A 24,314-nucleotide genomic window follows, 5' to 3' on the forward strand; every position below is an offset into this window, starting at 1 on the left:
AAACTAAACTGTAACATGAATATTTTAGAGTTTTGTTTCGGTTACTTTTTGGTAGTTGGAGAAAATTTCAGAAGTTTTACATTAGATATTTTACTTTTAATTCACCTATTTTATTTTATTTTATTTGATTTAGAGATACAGCACTGAAACAGGCCCTTCGGCCCACCGAGTCTGTGCCGACCAACAACCACCCATTTATACTAACCCTACAGTAATCCCATATTCCCTATCATTAGGGGCAATTTACCATGGCCAATTTACCTATCACCTTCAAGTCTTTGGCTGTGGGAGGAAACCGGAGCACCCGGCGAAAACCCACACGGTCACAGGGAGAACTTGCAAACTCCGCACAGGCAGTACCCAGAATTGAACCCGGGTTGCTGGAGCTGTGAGGCTGCGGTGCTAACCACTGCGCCACTGTGCCACCCCATCCAGATTTATTAATTGAATTCAAATTTCACCATCTGCCATGGTGGGATTCGAACCCATGTCCCCAGAACATTAGCCTCAGCTCTGGATTACACGTCTAGTGACATTACCGCTATGCCACTGCCTCCCCATCTAACCCTTAGTTAGATTGGCAAAATTTGGAGAACCTAATACAGTGCAAGCATTTTCTGAATATTTTTGTAAGCAGGCATGCGCCCAATTAATTAGAACCTGTGACTATATATTCTGCCATGTGTAGATTAATGTTGCTCAAATGTAAAATTTTGCTCCAGTATTGCATGCTGGAAAACACATTTTCCAGTCAATTTAGAAGGTAGAAAGTACCAGACTGCTGGACCTTTCTGGACATTCAAAACTAGTGTCCATATTTACTCATAGATTTAAAAAGCAGAAAGATGTGATTCAGTACAATAGTCGAGTGAATTAGAACCAGTTCCTAAAGGGTTAATTGCACCTTCTTTTCAGAAAGCTGTCTTAGTGAGAAACTAATGGCTCTTTAGATGAGGAAGCTGAGTTTTCTCCTTTGTGGTTTTATTGGAAGAGAGGTTACAGGTGGAAGTTGTGAGCTCCATATGCCCACTTTGCATGCTGTGTTTACAACAGAGCTGAAGACCATGTGCTATTTGTTTAATGGTCTGGATTTTGCAGTCGGCGGCGAATGAACGGCACTAGCCATTCATTACACATATACACAGACTTTCCGTGGACTTCTATGCTGAAACTTAGTGAATAGAAACATAGGAAAATAAAATAGACAATATTGGCAAACAATGATGTGGAAAGCAGTGAGAAGCTTTTAAAAAGATGTTCAGAATCCAGGGAAAAATACATTCCACTAAAAAAGAACAAACTAAGTGTTAATGAGGCACTACGATTGAATAAACATACATAATAAGGTAAGAAACCTACACCAAATACCTGGACAGCAGGGGAGAGCTTGACGAGAAAGAATATGACGAAATTAGGAAAGAAGTCAAAAAGAATTTATAAAGGCAGAGGAACTATGAAATCAAATTATTAAGGAACATAACTAAAAATAGTAAAATATTCTACAGGCTCATAAATTTAAAAAAAAAAGGAAAATCACGATGTGGACAGGACCATTGAGGGAAGGACAGTATAAAATCACAGGCAGTGATAGCAAAATGGATAAAATATTAAATAATTACTTCAGAATTTACTAGGTTGACGGATTAGGTGGAAATGACATTGGAGGATGATATTAAAAACAATATAACAGCATTTAAAATAAAAAGAAGAGAGCTATTAAATAAGCTAACAAAACTCAAAGAGGAAAAAAGCCCCCAGTTCAGACAGATTACATTTGAGTCTTTTAAAATAATTTGGGGAAGAGATATGTTACATATATTTAATAACTCGTTAGGACAAGGTGTAGTGCCAGAGGACTGGAGCATAACTAATGGTATCTCTGTATTTAAGAAGGGAGACAGAGTATATCCAGGGAACTTTAGACCATTCAACTTAATATTTATGGTAGGAAAGATAATGGAATCCCTACTAAAGGAGAAAATAGAAAATCATATAGAAACCTAAAATATAATAATGAATAGCCAGTATGGATTTCAAAAGGAAAAGTCTTGCTAGACCAAGCTTTGAATTTATGAAAACAATAACAGAGAGAGTAGACAAGGGTAATGCAAAATAGTGTTTGAATTATTACGGCACAGAAGATGATCATGCCGGCTCTCCGTATCAGTCCCATTCCCCCACTCTATCCCTGTAGCCCTGCAAGTTTATTTCCCTCAAATGCCCATCCGATTTCTTTTTGAAATCATTGATCATCTTTGCTTCTACCACCCTGGTAGGCAGCGAGTTCCAGTTCATTAGCACTCGCTGCATAAAACGTTTTTCCTCACATCCCCCTGTATCTCCTGCCCAAAACATTAAATCTGTGTCTCCTAGTCCTTGTACCATCAACTAATGGGAACAGCTTTTCTTTGTCTTGTCTAAACCTGTCATTACCTAGTACACCTCTATCAAATCTCCTGTTAGTCGTCTTTGGTCCAAGGAGAACAACCCCAGCTTCTCCAGCCTAACCTTGTAGCTAATCCCCCATCCCAGGAACCATTCTGTTATACCTCCTCTGCACCCTCTCAAGGACCCTCACATCCTTCTTGAAGTGTGGTGACCTGAACTGGACACAGTACTCTAGTTGTGGTCAAATAAGAGTTTTATAAAGGTTCAGCATAACTTCCCTGCTTTTGTACTTAATACCTCTATTCATGAGGCCCAAGATCCATATGCTTTACTAATTACTGTCAATATGTCCTGCCAGCTTCAAAGATCTAGGCACATGAATCCCCAGGTCCCTCTGTCCCTGCACACTCTTTCTTTAGAAAAGTGCCATTTATTCGATATTGCCTCTCCCTGTCCCTTCTGCCAAAATGCATCACCTCACACTTGTCTATGTTAAATTGCATCTACCACCTTTCTGCCCATTCTGCTAGCCTATTTATGTCCTGTTGCAGTTGATTTATATCATCCTCACTGTTGCTACTCCTCCAAGTTTGATGTCATCGATGCAATATATCTAGATTTCCAAAAGGCTGTCGATAAGGTACTGCATAATAGACCAATGAATAAGGTCAGAGTATATGGAATCTGGGGACAAGTAGTAAAATGGGTAGCTTTCTGGCTGCAAGACAGAAAACAAGACTAGGATAAAGGGCTGCTCTTCAGAGTGGCAGAAGGTGGATCCAACAGGGAACAATGCTGGGACCAATGTTAGCAATTTCGATTCACAATTTAGATGTTGGAATGGAAAATACAATTTCTAAATTTGCAGATGACGGCAAATGGTCAATACTAAGGAGAAATGAAGCAGATTACAAGAAGACATTAACAAACTTGCAGAATGGGAATATAATTGGCAAATGAATTTCCAGACAAATAAGTGTGAGATATGACATTTTGTTAAGAAAAATAAGGGGGTGAGTTATTACTTGGAAAATAAGATTCTAAGGGGTAGAGGAGCAAAGTGATTTGGGAGTACAAACACAAATCACTGAAAGTAGCAGCGCAGGTTAATAGGGCCATAACAAAAGCAAACCAAGCACTAGAGTTTATTTCACGAGCGATAGAATTGAAAAGTACAGAAGTTATGCTGAACTTGTATCAAACCTTGGTTAGTCCACAAAGTTCTGATTGCCATATTATAAAGAGGATATAGAGGCACTAGAGAAGGTGCAAAAAAGATTTACAAGGATGATACCAGAGCTATGAGGTTATACTGTCAAGAAGGGATGAACTGGTTTGGGTCTCCTTTCACTGGAAAAGAGAATGCTGAGGGATTACCTGATACAGGTCTTTAAAATTATGTAAGGTTTTGATAGATTAGACACAAAGATAGTGTTTCCACTTGTGCAGAAGAGCAAAGCTGGAGGCCATCAATCAAAGATAATCAATAAATCAAATAGGGAATTCAGAAGAAACTTCTTTACCCACAGAGTGGTTGAGGTGAATAGAATAGATGTATTTAAGTGGAAGCTAGATAAGCGTGTGAGGGAGAAGGGAATAGCGGGTTATGCTGATAGATGAGGAAGTGTGAGAAGAGCATAAGCACCGACATAGACTCGTTGGGCTGAATGGCCTGTTTCTGTATTGTATGTTCTGTGTAATTCATTATAAAACAGTGCCCTCTTCAGAGGATCCAACCTGTGTGAACGGGACAGGCAACTGCATATCTCCTTAACCAATCAGGTTGAAGAATTTTTGAGTCAGTCAGAGTTTGAACCATGAAGACTAAGTTAGAATGCAAAATCATGTACAGAAAGTCGAATAAAGAGAGTGAAAGAAAGATGGAATTGAGAGAGAGAGATGAGAGACAAAGAAAAATATCAACATTTTGTTTAAAATTCTTTATTTTATAAATCTTAAACAATAATAATAAGAAGCAATGAGATTCCACACTTGTAAAAGTTAATTTTCAGTGTCAGAGAGATTTTTTGGCAATAAGTAAGACTTTTCACGCTGTTATGATTTTGCCTACCCTGGAATGGGCAGGCCTAACTTTTTCTGGCGTGTTTAGTGGGTATCTATCATGTAAATACCCCAACTCAACCCCCTTCCATATATTCGAATATTGAGTCTCTTGGTGAGATACTCTTATAGCAAAGTTTCAGGAGGAACAGTGCAACTCTGACAACTCCTAATTTTGGTGTTTAATTGTGCATGTGTGGTTGGCAGAAGTTGTCTCATTTGCTCCTTAATGACGATGAGCAATGATGAGCTTTTTACTGCAAAATCTGTTCAATCCCTTTTCAACATAGCGTTGCGAATGACACATTATCAAAGGGACAGTACATGAGGATGTATGCCCTGAGCCGTTAAACACACGTGTTTACAAAATATTTATTTAGGTACAATTCAAAATTGCATATTGTACAAAGGCTCTTTGTCTTAACTAATTTTCTACTCACAACCGTGCTTGTTTATCACAGATAGATTGTTTTCTGTTTTCCATTTTGAAACTTCACGAAGGAGCTATATTTTAAAAAGCTGTATTAAAGACAGAAACACTGTTATTGGCATGCCAGGACAATGAAGACTCAATGTGGCATATTGGAAGGAGTTGGTTTGATAGGTTGAAAAGCCTTTTCTCATTTCACAATTTACATTCTGGTGCCACTAACTTGTTTTATGATAAATAAAATGAATCACCGTCCTAATTCAGGAAAAAATGCAGCGCAAGTAGAGTGTAGTTTGCACATTGTAGAATGCTTTGTACTTGCATTAAATTTATATACAAAAAAACTACAAATAGTTAATTTTTTAGTTAACTTTTCCAACCAGAACCTGCCTTTTTAACAAATTCTTCAGAGATTCATGGTTATAAATTGATCAACAGCTTGGTATCTAGCTGTCTTTTAATACTGTTTAGTGATATACATTAGAGTGCAGTGAACTGTAAAGCACACTGCAATGGGCAATTCTAATCGATACTCAATTTCAAACAGAATAGTGGAAAAACCTGATATTCTTAAACATTACAATACCCAACAAAGCACGAATTGAGTATGCATCTAAAACTTTTTATTTCTAATTAGCGAGAAGTGATGCATGAGGTCCTCTAATTCAGGTGAGGGAGAAAGGGATTTCTGAATTTGTCCATGTGTAAGGCAAAAGTGAGATTGATTTTGAAAGGCTTTTCGGCAGCCTCATGGAAAGTCTTTTTTTGCAGTTGGTGCATAATGTGGATGAATGCAAAGTTCTGGTAAAGCAGATAACTTGTTAACTCTTGGAACAACCTCCTGTTAATCAAACGGTCTCATCTGTGTTGTAGATTACATTCACTAATAGGAGAGCAGATAAAAATAAACCCATATGTATTAAAATGTATATTTGTAGTCAATAGGTAAATTATTGTTTACCATCTACCTCTTCTGTCATCTGGCTCCATCCTTGATTTTAGTGGGGCTGGGAACATATGCACACTTCAAAATTTTGATGTATGACCTCTCTAAAAATTTATTTTTTAAAAAGCCATTGTAGTGCAAAACTACGAGCACCAAGTGGTTTTATTACGCTCTTTCCTCAATTGTGTTCTAGTTATACAGCTACTTTCCTGACCTTTGAGAAAATATTACTGCATTTTCAAGTTAAGTGCTGTGGTGCTATTTGAGAATATATCAGATTGAAGAAACAAAACTTCTCGTTTTCATACCAGGAGATATTTTTTCACTCCAGATTAGTTTTGACATAACGCATCTTAAGTTGGATTTGCTTGCACACAACCTTATTCTCTCTCTTCCCTCCTCCTGCCAGTGATCTTGCTTTGCTTTCTAAATGATGGTATAAATTCAGCTGTTAGATTGTTGCTTGGATCAATATTTTTAACTTTCTTCCTGTGAATTTTGGAGGCAAAGACTCTTGATGTGTATGGTTTCATGGGTGCTGGCAATACTTCAGCACCTCACTTCACCTGTAGCTCAGGTGATGAATGTCAGCAGGCCATTTGACCATGGAGAGCATTTCACGCAAGCCTTACCTGCCCTCACCCGATGGCATATTTGCATTTTCCAGCAGAGGACAGAGGATAGCAGTCAGGAGAGGTTGATTATTGATCTTTATTGGCACCAATTGGAGCAGTTAGATGAGATCAGGTAACTCAGCACAAAACTGCAGTTAAACCTGGGAACTTCTGATCTGTGAGATACAGTCATACACTAGACTGTGCACAGAATGTTGGTGTCTCAATTGGCTTGCGATATCTGAAATGGAGGAAAGAAGTGGCTGAAGCAAATAGTTATTACCAAGGAACTAAAGAGTAAGTGAAACTGTGATAAGGAGTCCTATATATCATAACTTATTTATTGATGTTAGGATTTTAATAATTTCTTTTTCAAATTATAACTGGTGTTTAATTTTGAAATGTTTTGTATTGTAGGCTTTCAAAGAGATGCTATATGCAGCCCAAGACCAAGCGCCATCTTTAGAAGGTAATGTGTTTTCATGTAATTCGACTGATGAGCAAAGCTGGCTATTGCAGTTACTGACTACAAAATTTAACATCTGCATCCCAAATTATGGAGTTATTCACTGTGATACCAGTCTCATAGCATAATAAAATAAAATTGAAAATAAAGTGGAGAGAATGCATTGCATTGGAAGGGGGAACATGTCGGAGCTAAATTGGGCTTATCTTTAATAATTGGACGTTGTTACTTTTCATGGGAAAATAATTCTGACCATAGATACCATGCAACACAAACAAGGTAGGAAGGAATTGAATGTGATGTAAATATATGAAGTGGATTAAAAGTTGGCTAAAGCTGTGGCATGGTGTCACTATTGGAGCGCCTGAGGGATCAACAATGACTCGATTGCTGCTTACAGTATGTGTATATGGAGACACCAACCAGGCTGCTTTAAGTTTGAAGCTGACACTAAATTGTGGGGATGGGGGGGAAGGTTTTCAAGTAATAAAGAGGCAAAGCAAATGACAAATGATCGGGAGAGGTTGTGAAGTGGCTGATGAGTGACTATTGGAAATGCAAAGTAATGGCACTATCTTTGGATCAGCAGAAAAAAATACTGAATTTTTAGTGATTGTGTGCACTGTGATTGTATAGCACTTTGTTCTCTTTCCTCAATACCAGGTACATTCTGGCTGAGGCAGTAAGTGAGTTCAAGGACAGAGGATGGCTCTTTCAGATGAATGAGACTTGAGGGCTGTTTCCACATGGCTGTTTTCTCTTCATGTCTGAGTTGAATTGGGTTTTGGTCAATCTTGAGTTTTGTTGTTCCTGATCTTTATTCAAGGTTGATAAAGGGAATGCAGTGGATGTTGTTTATATGAATTTTAAGAAAGCATTTGATAAGATACCACATAAAAGGCTGGTTAAGAAAATTGAAGCTCGTGGAATAGTAGGGTCAGTGTCCAATTGGATAAAAACTTGGGTTATGGACAGAAAAAAGCAAGTAAGTAGTTGCTTTACAGACTGGACAATAGTGGACAGTGGTGTTCCTAAGGAACCACTGCTTTTTTTGCTATATATAAATGGCTTGGGTCTTGGAATTCAGAGTAGAATCTCAAAACTTTCTGATGACCCCAAACCTGGAGGTACGACAAACAGTGCGGATGATATGAACCGCCTGCAACAGGACATAGATAGGGTGGCAGAGAGGTGGCAGATAGAATTTAATACTGACAAATATGAGGTGATGCTTTTTGGCATAAGGGATAGGGAGAGGCAATATATACTTGATGGCACAGTTCTAAAGAGTGTGCAGGAACTGAGAGACCTGGGGTTGCATGTGCATAGATCTTTGAAGGTGGCAGGACATATTGAGAGTGTGATTAGTAAAGCATATGGGATCTTGGACTTCATATATAGAGGCATTGAGTACAAAAGCAGGGAAGTTATGCTGCACCTCTATGAAGCTGTGGTTAGACCCCTACTGGAGTATTGCGTCCAGTTCTGGTCACCACACTTCAGGAAGGATGTTAGGGTCTTGGAAAGAGTATGAAGGAGATTTACCAGAATGGTTCCAGGGATGTGGGATTTTTAGTTATAAGGTTAGGTTAGAAAAGCTGAGTTCGTTCTCCTTAGAACAAAGGAGATTGAGGGTTTAATAGATTTAATAGAAGTGTTCAAGATTATGACAGTCTTAGATAAGTTAGACAAGGAAAAGCTGTTCCCATTAACAAATGGTACAGGGTCTAGGGAACACAGATTAAAAGTTTTGGGCAAAAGATGCAGGAGGGATATAAGGAAGCACTTTTTTGCACAGCGGATGTTAATGACCTGGAACGCTGCCCACAAGGGTGGTGGAAGAGGCGATGATCAGTGACTTCAAGAGGAAATTGGATGGCCACCTGAGGGAAATAGACTTGCAGAGCTATGAGGATTGAGCTAGGGAGTGGGACTGACAGCATATCTCTTTGGAGAGCAGGCATGGAGTCGATGAGCTGAATGGCCTCCTGCGTCGTAAATGGTTCTAAGCATGGATGTCTAATTGTCCTAGTAAGTTAACAAAATTGCATTCTACACAGTTCAGTTTAATAGAGCATGATGCTTTTAACTCATCATCTCATTGTTTCTACTGATAGTGTCTAGCTAGTATTAAGTTCTCTCCAAATGCATGTTATAGGACCTAATCTATAAATGCACTGCTGAGTTATTCAGTTTAGGTGAGTATCGAATGAACATTTCCCACACCCACCATTACACTTTACGGAAATCCTTGCAACAGCGCTGAATAGTTAGTGGTCCATGAAATTTGAAATACGCAATCACAATTAAGGAATAAAACTGTATACCATTCTGGAAGTGCATTTTGTGCTCTTGTAGTGATGTGCTTGCTTTGGTTGCCTTCCCACATGGAATTGTTCCACATGAGCAGTTCAGTTAGGTCAAACAAGTTCTAGGAATTTCTAGTGAGGTTGTCATGAATAATTAAACTTCACAGACGACTTTTATTTCAATAAAAAGTTCTATCTTTGTTTTGTATTATTTCTGTGCAGTTATAAGCATCATAAGTAGTTACTTTTGTCAATTGAGAAGTGCTAGTGTTTTCCATTGTTTTGGTGAATTGCTATCAACAGATTATGGAATTCCAGTCTCAATGAAAACGGTCGTCTTGCAACATGTATAACAATTGTGGAATATCAGTAGTGCAGTTTCACACATCACTTCTGCCTGTGGAGTTCTTTCCAAGCTATAATTTGTGGCTCAGTGATCGTACTCTCACCTCTGAGTTGCAAGGTTTGGGGTTCAAGTCCTGCTCCAAAGACTTGACATCGCCCAGGCTGACACTCAGTGCAGCACTAAGGAAGTGTTGCATTGTCGGAAGTGCTATCTTTTGGAAGGGATGTTAAACCAGGATCCCAAAGCCTGTCAACCATCTACAAGGCAAAAGTTAGGAGTGTGCTGGAATACTCTTCACTTGCCTGGATGAGTGCGGCTCCAACAACACTCAGGAAGCTCGACACCATCCAGGACAAAGCAGCCTGCTTGATTGGTACTCCATCCGCCACCTTAAACATTCACTCCCTCCACCACTGGTGCACAGTGGCAGCATTGTGTGCCATCTACAAGAAGCACTGCAGCAACTCACCACGCCTCCTTCAACAGCACCTTTTCAACCCATGACCTCTTCCACCTAGAAAATCAAGAACAGCAGATGCATAGGCATACCACAATTTGCAAGTTCCCCTCCAAGCCACACACCATTCTGACTTGGAAATATGTCGCCGTTCCTTCACTGTCGCTGGATCAAAATCCTGGCACTACCTCCCTAACAGCATTGTGGGTGTACCTGCACTGAACTGCAGCAGTTCAAGAAGGCAGCTCACCATCACCTTCTCAAGGGCAATTAGGGATGGACAAGAAATGCTGGTCTTTCCAGCGATGCCCACATCCCATGAAAGAATAAAAAAAATAGGGAGATGACAGGGAGCTGAGGGTCCTTGTAGGAAATGAGCCATAAAACCGAAAAAGAAATTTGTGCAAGTTGGCTTAGGATCCTAAATTTCACAGGTTTAATTTTAGGAATGCTGAGTCCTGTAGGAAATTTGGATTTAAATGCTGCATTCAGAGAATGCCAGCAAAATAAATTGCCATACAGCTTTTGAAATTGCATAAATGTGGGGGATGACACAATATTTGAAATACGATAAAACCATCGACCAGTAAATAACCAGCTAACTATGGTGACACATGGCGTTAGTAGGGACCAGGGGCTAGTGAAGTGCTGTGTAGCACTGGCTCATCTTATACTCATAACTAAAAACAACATCTTCCCTAACCTCTGGTTGGTTTAAAGTGGTAATTCTTGTTGCTGTTATGGCTTAACATATCCGTGAGATAGGGAAAATATCCTGACTTTGTTTCTCCCTGGTCACTTGTAAGATATCTTGTGTATTCCGGGTTGGAAATATGGCTCAATATAGCTGTTTTGATGCAGCTGTTCTGCTGCAGTCCTTTGAGGTTATATAGTGAGTTTAATTATTCCTTTTCGTTTTGTTCCTGTTGATCCTCTTTACAATAGCAATGTTGTTTGTGAGACTGGGTGTGCTGGGCTCTGCCATAGGCTGCAAGTTCCTTTATGAAGGTTAATTAAACCTTCGAAGCTCTGGAATGAAGCAATTGTTTGATGCCAGGCTTGAAATTGGAGCGAGATAAAAGGAAGCAACAGCTTCTATAAACCTTTCAGAAAGTTAAATTTATCTCTTGCTGCAGCTCTGCCTTAATAGTACTGTAATCCCGTATGATTCCCTGTGCCAACAAAGGATGCTATCTTTCCTGGTGTCTTCTCCAACTTTTGGGAGATTTTACAGTTCAGATCACTGTCTTCTAAGTGAAAATTTGATCAAGTGTCTAAATCATTCTTTTTTGCCCATAGTATATTCTGAGTAAATTTCATTCCAACTAAAGCCAAGCCTTGCTACTATTTTCAAAGTAAAAGAAAAAAACTCTAATGGTGGAAATCTGAAATAAAAACAATATGCTTGAAAAACATGGCTGGACTGCCAGTATCTGGACAGAAAAAGAAAGATTAACCTTTCACAAGACAATTATGGAGAAGAAAGTAATTAAACCCATCTCGGTTCATCCACTCAGAAAAACACTTATGTTCCTCCATTTTCTGAAATGATTCTGGGGTTCTGATGTCTACTGTTCTTTTTCCATTGTTTATTTCATTCCATGTATTGATTCGTCTTTGTGTGAAGAAGAGTTTCTTGGTATCTGTCCTACATTTACCTTTTACTAGATTGACTGTCAAATCTAATCTCAGTTGGTAGCATTCTCATATCTGCATCAGAAGGTCATGGACTCGAACTCCACTCCAGAGACATGAGCACATAATATAGGCTGACACTGCAATGCAGTACTGAGGGAGTGCTGCACTGCTGGACATGCTGCCTTCTGGATATGTTAAATCAAGTCCCTGTCTTTTCTTTCATATGAATGTAAAAAAAGTCCCATGGCACTATGTGAAGAAGAGCAGTGGAATATCTATCCCTCAGCCCACTACTAAAGCAGATTATCTGGTATTCATCACATGGCTGTTTATGGGAGCTAGCTATGCTCCATTTAGCTGCTGCATTTCCTCCATTGCAAAAGTGACTGCACTTCAAAGTATTTAATTTGGGAAGACCTGATGTAGTGAAAGGCGCTAGAAAATTGCATGTTTTTTTTAACGTTGTCCCCTAATTTCATTCAATGTTTTTAAAAGTTTTCCAAATTTACTTCTATCCAGTCCTGTCAGTTAGCTTATTTCCTTCTAAGCTCACCTTTTGGGTGCTGCATTTCAAGGTGGAAAAGTCTGAGTTTCTTCAGTCTTTTCCCAGAAAGTAGAGTCTCGTGAAGCCATTCATACAATTCCCTGGTAAGATAGTCTGCAAGTTGATTACCCTTTTTTGTGTAGCTCCTCCTGATGTCCTTTGTTTCTTAATGATCTAATTTTTAGCTTGTGTCCTCTGATATTTGAACTCTTCCCCTGAGCAGTTTTTACACATGCGACATGGATAAGTTGCAGGATAAGACCACTGAAATGAAAACAGCATGCTGAAATTATGCAGCAGGTCTGCCTGCATATGTAAAGAGCAAAGATGTTTTAATGTTTCATGTTTATCAGAACAGGAAACCGGATGACAGGCAAGCCTTAAATGGTTCTAAAGGAAGCAAGAAGCTGACGAGCAATAAAGAGGAAACATGAATCAAGAATGGTGACTCCTGTTGAGAGGAGATAATGAGTTGAATGCTGCCTTGTACATGTGTACTATCAGAGAGACTCAGTGAAACTCCATATCAAGGAGGTTTCTGGTGCCAAGTTGTTAATAACCTCATTATTTCTGTTATGACCAAGTGAGAAAGTTGTCTAGGGGTCTTTTACTGTCTTCACCTGGTCTTATTGTAACAGGGTATTATTTTAAACACACTGTGTTTTGAGCTCCCCCTTGGTGAATCCTTGTTCACAGCTTTCCAATTATAAGGCAAAGGAATGAGCATAAACAGGCTTTCTTAGGTTTAAAGAAGAAAAGTGAAATTTGTTAAACCTTAAACTTAAACTCTAATACAGTTAACACCTACGGATAAATGATGCCCCCACGCTAGCATGCACAAGTGATACACACATGCAGATAGGGATAGAAAAGAGGAGAGGAAAATATAAGGTGAAAGGCTTGAGGCAGTCTCGGAAGGGGGTTTCTGGTTGCTCTTTCTGTGGATCCAGCTTGTAGGCAGCTCTTACTTTTCATTGGGGCCCAGTATTCTTCTTAAACCTTGTTTAACGTAGGAATCTTTTCTCTCTTTGAGGTTCTTGTGTCCTCAATGGTTTCTGAAGCTGGTGTGAGTGAGATGAGAGCAGACAGGAGAGAGATGTTCTCAAACCAGGAGCTTTCTGATTTCAAACCCTGTTTTCTCCAATTTAAAACTCTCAGTTCAAACCTCTGCAACAGCCAGTTAGTCATGTGACTAAAACTGGTCTGACCACTTCTTCAATGTATTGGGGAAGCAACGACTGGGTCCTCATTGTTTCAATACTATCTGTTACTATGCAAATGTCTTTCCAGTCAGGGGCTTGCAATTTTAAGTTTTAATGTTCATTTATTTATTATTTAGCGATACAGCACTGAAACAGGCCCTTCGGCCCACCAAGTCTGTGCCGACCATTAACTACCCATTTATACTAATCCTACATTAATCCCATTACCCTGTCACATACCTTCCCTCAATTCCCCTACCACCTACCTATACTAGGGGCAATTTATAATGGCCAATTTACCTATCAACCTGCAAGTCTTTGGCTGTGGGAGGAAACCGGAGCACCCGGCGAAAACCCACGCGGTCACAGGGAGAACTTGCAAACTCCGCACAGGCAGTACCCAGAATCGAACCCGGCTCGCTGGAGCTGTGAGGCTGCGGTGCTAACTACTGCGCCGCTGTGCCGCCCTGATTATTTCATGTGGTGAAATAATGTGTGCCTCAGTCTTGGCAGGTGTGGGGCTTGCCTGACAGTTACCATCTGTTTCCAACGGAGACAACACTGATGAATGGGATATCAATCTGGCTCCTTGAGACTGAACACTTATAGAACTGCGGCCCCTTATATATGCTGCAGTGACATTGCATGAAATCTGCAGAGCGTTGCATGTTTCTCCAAAGTTGGAAGGTTAGAATGGATTTTATAACTGGCAAGCATTACATTAGGAGTAAACCTGTTTGGAGAATTTTATAAATTTTAATGCAATGAATTATGATTTCAGTGGGAGATCTACAGTAGGCAGAAGAAAACCCACGCAGGGTAAAATAATATGCAGTATGATCATCAGCTTGAGCACACAAAATGGGACAATAAAAGCTTTAGTTCTAAGTAGTAGCACTCTTATGTGTCAGAAGATTGTGTGTTCAAGGGTCACTCGAGGACTTGAGCACGTAGTTTAGGGTGACAACTTCAATGGAGTACTAAAGGACTATATTGTCTGAAGTCTTATTGTTTGAATGAAGTGTGAATATAAAAGGTCCCCTAGTACTATTTGAAGAGAGCAATGGAGTTCACCTAAGTCCTGACCAGCTTTCAGTCTTCAACTAAAGCAGATCAATTGCTAAATTACCTATTTCCTTCTTTGAATCCCACTGTGCCAAAATTGACTGCCACGTTTGTGTACAAAACAGCAGTGACTACATGCCAACATTAATCCATTGGCTGTGTAGTGCTTTGACAAGTCCTCAGGATCCAAAAGACATTATATAAATACAAGTTCTTATTTTTATAAATTTTCAATTCTGCTGTTGGCTGTTTACTGTATTATTAAAAACATGCCATTTGAAGGTCACTTACATGCGTGCCAAAGCCACCATTTGGCAGCCTGTTCCAAAGCAGTTAGAAATGTCAATGTTAAAGCACTATAAATATCATCCCATGCTGCCCAGTAATCCTTGGTTGTTTCACTTTTGACAAACTGATGACAGAATAACAAGGTGCGTTTGACTGCAGCTTTATTCTTCTGGGCTGATGTAAATAATCTATTCCACACGACTAACATCTTGTGTTAAATTTAATTAATGAAATGTTGTTTTTGAAGTTTTTCTTCAGTTCTGTAAATATGTGAAAATGTATTTATGTAAAATTGATTATTGTTGTCACTAGACTTGTGTAGTATATTATATATAATATAAAAACAAGAAATGCTGGAATCAGTCAGCAGGTCTGGCAGCATCTGTGGAAAGAGAAGCAGAGTTAACGTTTCGGGTCGGTGACCCTTCATCGGAACCCTGGTAGTAGTATATTGATGCCAGTATTCCATAGGAAGAGTCACGCTTAAGTCAATACTCTTAAAGTTGTGCCGATATGATTCTTGTGTGATGTGCTTAATTCATCACCTCAAATTGATCCCACCAGTGACAGGCTTGAAAGTGTGAATACTTCACTCTGGTGATGTAGCTCTAAATGAATCGCATATAGAAGTACAAAATTAATAGTTGTACTGTTGACTGTTCCTCACAGTTTGAGTGGACAAAGAATAAAAATTTCATTCACCAGCATTACACTTTACCTAATAATAGCACAAAGTAAGCAAGCTACAAGGCGGTAAACATGAAGAACGTCCTGATAGTGCAAGCAATATTTAGTATGCTGGAGGATGTTAATATATCAGTCTTTGATGTGTAGCATGGCTTGGTGTGCCAAAGGTTTAGTGTGCTCCCAGTCCCTAGAATCAAATTGCATTTAATTTTACTTCGATATATTAAACCTAGTTTTGTTTCTCTATTCAGCTGCACTCACCTGCTCTCCTATCCAACTGCATGGAGTTTCTAGCCGAAACTCAAATCTCTCAGGCTGCTATGTGCAATTTAACTGAACTCTACAGAGGTAATTGCTGCACTAGTTCCCTGTATTACTGTCTAGTCCTGATCTGGCACGCTCCCAATCAGTACAAGATCCATAGTTGGAACAGGCATTGCTTTCCTATTTATGCTCCTGATTCCATTAGGCCTTGCTATTTCAAACAGACAAACCTATGACAGAGATAAGAATAGTGCTAACTGTTCCAACTCTGTCTGTTCCCTCACATCACACATGCTAACTAAGAGTCAGAGTAAGGAGAGCAGGGAGAATAATATGGAGGCTAGTATGGTATTGATATCAGATGGCTAGGGCCAGCTTTATACTGGTGTGTCAGGGCTGGTGCAGGTATATGTTGCAACAGCCTGAGAGAGTAGAAGAGTGGAACTGGGCTAGGTGCAGAAATTTGGTTGCATCAAAGTCACTATATATCAGTGTTTTTCATCAATTTCCTTGGACTGTGATATATAAGGTTTCTTTTGTATGTTAGTTGTGCAAAATAGTAGGGCGTACATTACAAAACACTGATTCCATCTTGGGTTTAATGAGTGTTTGTGAATCCCTTTAGGTTTTAATTTTGTTATATGTATTAATGTCTGAATCTTTAATGGAATTGCTGGTCTATAACGCTCCCCAGGTATCGCATATGTCATGCCTTGAATTAAGATCAAAAAGAATATAGAAAAATACAAGTCCGAATCATAAATTTTTGTGAAACTTGCTGCAGGTCATATGAGTCCTTTCTGTGTTCTGTTCTAGTGATGCTAAACACTGAGGCAGCTGAAGTTTCAGGGTCCAAGTATCGACAATGTCCAGTAGTCTTGATAGAGTGGATGCAATCGTAATGCAATTTTCATTATTTTCAAAAGAATTCAATGTACCCTTTCTCTCCAAATAACATACAGACTTTTAAGAAAAGACACTTGATCCGCAAGTGTCTGTGCGTGTGTGTGGAGCTACTGTCTTTGCAGAGCACTCTAACTTATGGCCCCTGAAAACATTGCTATATTTATTGTATGATGAAACGAAACCCTGCTGATTGTGGCATTTAATTGGCAAATGTGCAGGCATTTCCCCAGATGTCTTTCCCCTTCAGTTAGATGCTTGGTTAGTGCAGATGAAAGCATGTGTATAAATTATTCATTGGAGTTATCTGTTTGAATGGCTGATAGGGACTGATGTTTTTGGAAGTGCTGTTCCTTTTGTAATAACTGTATATCTCAGTTGTGCTTTTGCCCCTAATAAAATTGGTTTATCATAATATCTTTTTAGACTGCTCAGTGAGATGAAAGGTCTCATTTGTAGTTTAGTCCTGGGAGCAAATATTACAATGAGTAAATATTATAGTTGTGAATTAAGACAAAACAAGGTAATATCCTGGCAAAAGCAATGAATACAAACATTAAATTAATTCAGATCATGCAGTGGGAAAAAACACTAATAAAGGGGGAAAAAAACAATGTACCTGTAAATACCAGTAGAAGGTCGCAAAGATTGGCCACTTTCCAGTAGAGTACTATTAAATGCACTGCATTGGGAGGCATTCTGTGAAAATGGATGCAGGAAGATACAAATCAAATTTAGACAAATTGCTAGCAAACTTCAAATTGTTATGGGCTTTAAGCTGATATCAGAATATACAGAGCCAGTAAACTAAGTAGATACACTGACATTCAGTGGATTTTGGTTGGCAATCTGCCATAGTGTAACTTCACGTAAATTTGTGCAATGCCGTCTTTCCTTTATTTTCCATTTTGTGCAGAGCATTCTATGTCTGAAGAGTCTGCCAGGCTTCTGCCATTGGCATTGTCCACCTCATTGCTATGTTTGGCTTGCCCTGAATTTCCCTTACTTCCTTTTGGGAGTGCTTATCCCTCTGCTCAGTGTGTCTCGACAGCTTGGCTTAGATGAGTCACCATGTGGGAAATTATCAGTGTAAGTAAGGCAGCACTGTGTACAGACATGAGTAGGGAAATGGTCAGATTACTATTTTGTAATGGAACCCCTTAACATGTAATCATGATTATAGAGCTTCAAAAATGCAGTGCACGAGTTAAAGTCATCTTTGTATTTGTCTTTTTTTCCCCTCAAATCCCCTCTAAACCTCCTGCACCTTACCTTAAATCTATGCCCCCTGGTTATTGACCCCTCCGCTAAGGGAAAAGTTTCTTCCTATCTAACCTATCAATGCCCCTCATAATTTTGTATACCTCAATCATATCTCCCCTCAGCCTTCTCTGCTCTAAGGAAAACAACCCTAGCCTTTTCAGGCTCTCTTCATAGCTGAAATGCTCCAGCCCAGGCAACATCCTGGTGCATTTCCTCTGCACCTTCTCCAGTGCAATCACATCCTTCCTATAGTGTGGTGCCCAGAACTGTACACAGTGCTCCAGCTGTGGCCTGACTGGTGTTTTATACCGCTGCATCATAACCTCCCTGCTCTTGCTTTTATTAGCCGAGGCATAGAATATAAGTATCCCATATGCCTTCCTAACCACCTTATCTACCTGTGCTGTTGCCTTCAGTGATCAATGGACAAGTACACCAAGGTCCCTCTGCCCCTTGTACTTCCTAGGATCCTACCATCCATTGTATATTCCCTTGCCTTGTTGGTCCTGCCAAAATGCATCACCTCACACTTCTTAGGATTAAATTCCATTTGCCACAGCTCCTCCCATCTTACCAGTCCATCTATATTGTCCTGTAATCTAAGGCTTGTCTGCTCACTATTTACGACACTACCAATTTTCGTGTCATCTGCGAACCTACTGGTCATGCCTCCTATATTCACGTCTAAATGATTAATTTACACTACAAACAGCAAGGGTCCCAGCACCGATCCCTGCGGTACACCACTGGTCACAGGCCTCCACTCGCAAAAACAACCCTCGACCATCACCCTCTGTCTCCTGCCACTAACGGGCGGCACAGCGGTTAGCACCGCAGCCTCACAGATCCAGTGACCCGGGTTCGGTTCTGGGTACTGCCTGTGTGGAGTTTGCAAGTTCTCCCTGTGTCTGCGTGGGTTTCCTCCGGATGCTTCGGTTTCCTCCCACAGTCAAAGACTTGCAGGTTGATAGGTAAGTTGGCCATTGTAAATTGCCCCTAGTGTAAGTAGGTGATAGGAGAATGATGGGGATGTGGTAGGGAATATGGGATTAATGTAGGATTAGTATAAATGGGTGGTTGTTGGCACAGACTCGGTGGGCCGAAGGGCCTGTTTCAGTGCTGTATCTCTCTATGACTCGATGGTTCTAAGCCAATTTTGGATCCAATTTGTCAAATTGCCCGAGATCCCATGGGCTCTTACCTTCTTAACCAGTCTCCCATGCGGGACCTTATCAAAAGCCTTACTGAAGTCCATATAATCTACATCAACTGCTTTACCCTCATCTACACATTTTGTCACCGCCTCAAAAAATTCAATCAAGTTAGTTCGACACGATCTCCCCCTGACAAAGCCATGCTGACTATCCCTGATTAATCCCTGGCTCTGCAAGTGGAGATTAATCCTGTCCCTCAGAATTTTTCCAATAGTTTTCCAACCACTGATGTTACACTCACTGGCCTGTAATTACCTGGTTTATCCCTGCTATCCTTCTTGAATAATGGTACCACATCCGCTGTCCTCCAATCCTCTGGTACCTCTTCTGTGGCCAGAGAGGATTTGAAAATTTGTGTCAGAGCCTCTGCAATATCCTGCGTTACCTCACATAGCGGCCTGGGATACATCTCATCTGGGCCTGGGATTTATTCACTTTTAAGCCTGCTAAAACCGCTAATACTTCCTCCCTTTCAATGCTAATATGTTCAACATGGCATCTGCAACATGATGCCGCTACCAAACATATTTTGTCCCTCCATTTTCCTCTCCCCCTTCTTAGGGGAACATTCTCACTGTGACACTCTGGTTCGCTCTTCCACCACCATTCCAGTTGCTCATCTTCCTTCAGCACCTTCCCATGCAAACACGGGAGATCAATGCTTACTTGTTCACCTCTGAATTCCCTGACCCACTCTCTCGCTGACGTTTGGCCTTTTACACTGTTCCAATAAAGCTCAACACTAACTCGAAGTGCAACATGTCAACTTCTTACCAGGCACTTTGCAACCCTCTGGCCTTAATAGTAACTTCAATTACGTCAAACCTTAACTATGCTGTCTGTTTTTTCTTTGGTGGGAGTGTTGGCAATATAATATGGGTGTGCTGTTTCCAGGATGGAGGGGAAGGAGTTGGTTGGTATTAGTAGTGGGGAACCCTGTATCAAAATGCAGTGCTGGTGAGATGGTTTGAATCCATCGTGTCGAGCAGCTTGTCATTATCATCAGGTTCTTGGGCTTTTGGAGCTTGCTCTGATTTGCAAGCTTTTCATGCTTCTGTTTTTAATCTGCTACATTGTTATTCATACAATGTGTCCTTTATAGATAAAAGTCTTTTATTTCTTTGATTTCTCATTCTGCATTTCATTTTAGGGGTGGCACAGTGGCGCAGTGGTTAGCACCGCAGCCTCACAGCTCCAGCAACCTGGATTCGGTTCCAGCGACCTGGGTTCGGTTCTGGGTTCTGCCTGTGCAGAGTTTGCAAGTTCTCCCTGTGACCGCGTGGGTTTCCGCCGGGTGCTCCAGTTTCCTCCCACAGCCAAAGACTTGCAGGTTGATGGGTAAATTGGCCATTATAAATTGCCCCTAGTGTAGGTAGGTGGTAGGAGAATTGAGGGAAGGTGGGGATGTGGTAGGGGACATGGGATTAATGCAGGATTAGTATAAATGGGTGGTTGATGGTCAGCACAGACTCGGTGGGCCGAAGGGCCTGTTTCAGTGCTGTATCTCTCTATGACTCTATGACTGGTAATCTCACTGTGCCTCTGAACCATCTATTGTTTTCCAGTTAGGCACCTTGCAGGTTATTATTTCATTTTGCATGCACTTAGTTTTTAGTTTTCCCGTTGCTTGCTCTGTTCCTTTTTAAATGCTGCTCATCGGTAATATCTTCCAGTTTTAACGAAGGGACTGAAACAAAAACGTCAATTTGTCTGCTGTCTCCACAAACGCTGCCTGGTCTGAGTGTTTCCAGCATTCTCTGTATATGCGGTGTTCTCAGCACTTGTGTAATAACTGTAAAAGATGCAGAAATTTGCAGATATGCATGATCCAGGTTTTTTCAGGTTGATTGGTGTTCTTCACCAACCTTTCAGTTTCCGATCTCAGTGGATCTCAAGTGGTCTCCTAGGCAACAGTTCCATTTACAGATAGATTAAACCTAAATTAGCCTGTAGTTTCCCTCTGCTTATCTGGTCGTCTTCACACCATGCTCCCTTTATACTATCTCTACTGATATAAACCATTCTGAGCGTGAAATTGTTACCTTCACTAATTTTGATGAGAAAATTGGCATGGAGCAATAGTATACTGACACTGCCTTACTAGATAAAATCAAGTAACGAATGGAGTTTCATAGCACTGTGTTGAAGTTGTAATGTGTAGCGTTTGCATACGAACATATGAACTAGGAGCAGGAGTAGGCCACTTGAGCCTGCTCCACCATTCACTAAGATCATGGCTGATCTGATTGTAACCTCGACTCCCCCCATTTAGGTTTGTCCAGATTCATTTTTCCCTTAGTTTTTGAATGCCTGCCATTTGTGAAGTCTCTTAATCTAATCTCCCATGTTGAAGTTATTTTTGCTGCTTTTTCCCCACTCCTTTCCTGAAGATAGTGACTTCTGCCACAGCAGAGACCAAGGGTGGAATCACTGGAAAGTAATTAGGAGGATCTCTGTAATTTTTCCTGAATGCCATCCTCCTCCAGCCTAGAAATACTGAGCCCAATTTACATTCAATTGAGATCAGTCAGCTTCCATAGCCCAGTGATCAAACTTGGGATCTTCCTGGTCTCTTTATGGCTCAATAGTACACTAAGCAGTGCATTTATGCTCTGCAGCATTGAGGACACCCCTCCCGCAAGAAAATGCAGAACAATTCAGGACCTTCCTCGATGCCAGCCCACGTAATCTGATGGAATTAGTGGTATTTAAATTCAGTCTGAGTAGACCAAAAAATTACAACCTGCAGAACAAATATCATTAAAGGTAAACTCCAGATGCTTAATTAGATCCCATCTTTTGCAGACCAACCTAAATATTTAATTGCAAGGATTGTTTGATTCCAGATTGTAAGTTTTGAATGGTTCCTACTTCAGAGAATGATAAATTGTGTGGCTGAAATTCCTCTGAGCACTTTTTAACCTACTGGTCAAGGATTGCCTTCTGTATTCTTTAAATGGGTTTTGTGTCATTGTTAAACAGCACACATAGGAATTTGATGAGTGTGCTAACTAGTGCACTAAGTATAGCGCACAGAGAATAGCTAACCTCAGTACACTTCACTATTTGAATTTTTTCTCCTGTCTTCTCCTCTCCCCTTTTTTTGCTGAAGGCATTGAAACCCTTGATGAAATCTGGTTCCAAGGCTATCTGCCTTTCTGCACTTTGTCCAAATGGCCATTGTACATTGTGAACCTTGACAGTGGTGTAAGAGGAACATATTAATGCAGATAAACTTAAATTATGAAATCCTGTATTTGGATTCTTTATGCAGTTATCAAATGAAATTATAATTGAAGATCAATAAATGTTAGTTGAATTTACATATGTAAAGTAAACAGGAACGCATGTGTATAGATTGAGAGGAAAACCATCCAAGTCTCTTGGATTTTTTTATTCGAGAGTTCAAATTTATTAACTTCTCCAACTGTTTTCTTTGTCTGTAGCCAAACCAAATGATTGAGGACTGGAATAGTTATTGTTGGAATGAAATTCCACCTTTCTGATCTGAACAGCCTGAGGTAGAATACACATTGCTTTGAAGCCAGGTTTATATCAGTAGAGATAGTATCAAGGGAGCATGGTGTGAAGATGACCAGATGCGCAGAGGGAAACTACAGGCTAATTTAGGTTTAATCTATGTGTGGATTGAAGTGTTGCCTAGGAGACCACTTGAGATCCACTGAGATTGGCAATTGAAAGGTTTGTCATTTATATGAAGAACCAGCAGAATCTATTTTGCACTAAAGCAAGAATTATTATGATATGGAAGGAAATGATATAGTGGCCAAGGCTTCAGAAACATTTCTGCAAAATGTGAAGTAGAAGTTTATGTACTTCAGATTACACAAAGTTGTACAGTAAAGATAGAAAGGGAATATGAATTCAAAACAGGAGATGCTGGAAATACACAGCGGTTGCACCCATATCTGAATGGATTGACACATTTTTGAGTGTGATGCTTCTTTAGTTGGGAAAAGGATCTTATTGAAACCTGAGCCTGACCATGTTTTCTCTGTTTCTTAGAGGGACTGCTTAGTATTTCTGTGAATTTCTGTTCATTATATACATTGTGTTTTACTCATCCATTGCAAAACAGCACGGTTAAAATCAGTATAACAATGCCTTGCAGAAATGTACATGACAAAAAGAGGGATTTTTTTTTTACTTTAATGATTTTTAAATAGTTATGGTTAAAAATGACCTCCACCAACTGTGGGACAGGATGGGCAGCAGTCACATGGGTCCGACATCCCTGAACTGATACTGCAGAACAAAGGGAATTTCAGAAAAATGTCTCAACGACGACAAATTCAATGTGAATGTTCGGCTAAAATTTATCATTTCATATCTGATTCCCAAAAACACATCTCATCGTTCGTTTCCATGGGATCCTCTGCAGGGCTAGTTTTAATGAATTCACCTTGCTAATAGTCTAAAAATATAATTTCCAATTGCTGGATGGTGAAACCAGTAGAGCTGAAGTTTGAACAATACCAAGAAACGCAATTCTGAGATCATCAGCTTTTTGGTGTGTTTGTTAGAGACAGTCTTCAAACAAATTGCAGCTACTTGGGGATGGGCGACAAATGCTGGCCTTGCCAGTGATGCTCACATCCCATGAATGAATAGAAAAAAAGACATTCTTCATTTTTTATGCTTGTATTTTAGGTGGGTTGGATTTTTTTTTAAAGTAGTGCTTACATATGTACCATCAGAGACTGACCTTTCCAGTATTTTTCTAATGGTGGACTCGTCAAACTGCTAACCTAGTTTATGTATAGTATAAATTGTTCAGTGGACTCGATAGTAGCTTGCATCTGTCTTTTTGCTTCAATACATCAGACATTTGTGAATAAATCAGAACTGTAGTTTAGCATAAACAGACTGATAAGGTGTGAAATTTTTCCTTGTCTGGATTGGCAGATGCATTGAGATCCCACATTTTCTCCAGTGAGCAATTTTCCACAAGCACAGATAATTATTGGAATGGGGTCATGCCAACTGAGTGTGGCAGAGTGAAAGACGCTGGTTTCGGGTTGTAGGTATTTTTGTCATTAAACAGTGTGCATGTGGAAAGAGGTGTTGGACAAGCCTCAAAGGTATTATAACAATTTGTAAGATGAAATTCTAGGAATGTTGATTGGCATTCAGCTTGTATATTTTTCTTGCAGCCTGACAGCTTTGGATAATTAAATAAAAGCAAAATATGCGGATACTGGAAATCTG

The 24,314-nt window shown here is 40.0% G+C and overlaps 1 protein-coding gene across 2 annotated transcripts in view; it reads left to right on the plus strand.

Annotated features, from left to right (window-relative positions):
* The window catches only part of LOC137373082 (solute carrier family 53 member 1-like), a 454,369-nt gene that overhangs the window by 23,142 nt on the left and 406,913 nt on the right, over positions 1-24,314 (plus strand). For both annotated transcript variants that reach the window (XR_010975579.1, XM_068037939.1), the window contains exon 2: positions 6,857-6,908. Coding sequence is in view for 1 of the 2 variants with exons in the window: in XM_068037939.1 (XP_067894040.1) it covers positions 6,857-6,908 (52 nt within the window). In the remaining variant the exon portion in view is untranslated. The remainder of the gene's footprint in view (positions 1-6,856; positions 6,909-24,314) is intronic.

This window comes from Heterodontus francisci, chromosome 8, assembly GCF_036365525.1.
Source record: "Heterodontus francisci isolate sHetFra1 chromosome 8, sHetFra1.hap1, whole genome shotgun sequence".
In the NCBI taxonomy this organism is placed as follows: domain Eukaryota; kingdom Metazoa; phylum Chordata; class Chondrichthyes; order Heterodontiformes; family Heterodontidae; genus Heterodontus; species Heterodontus francisci.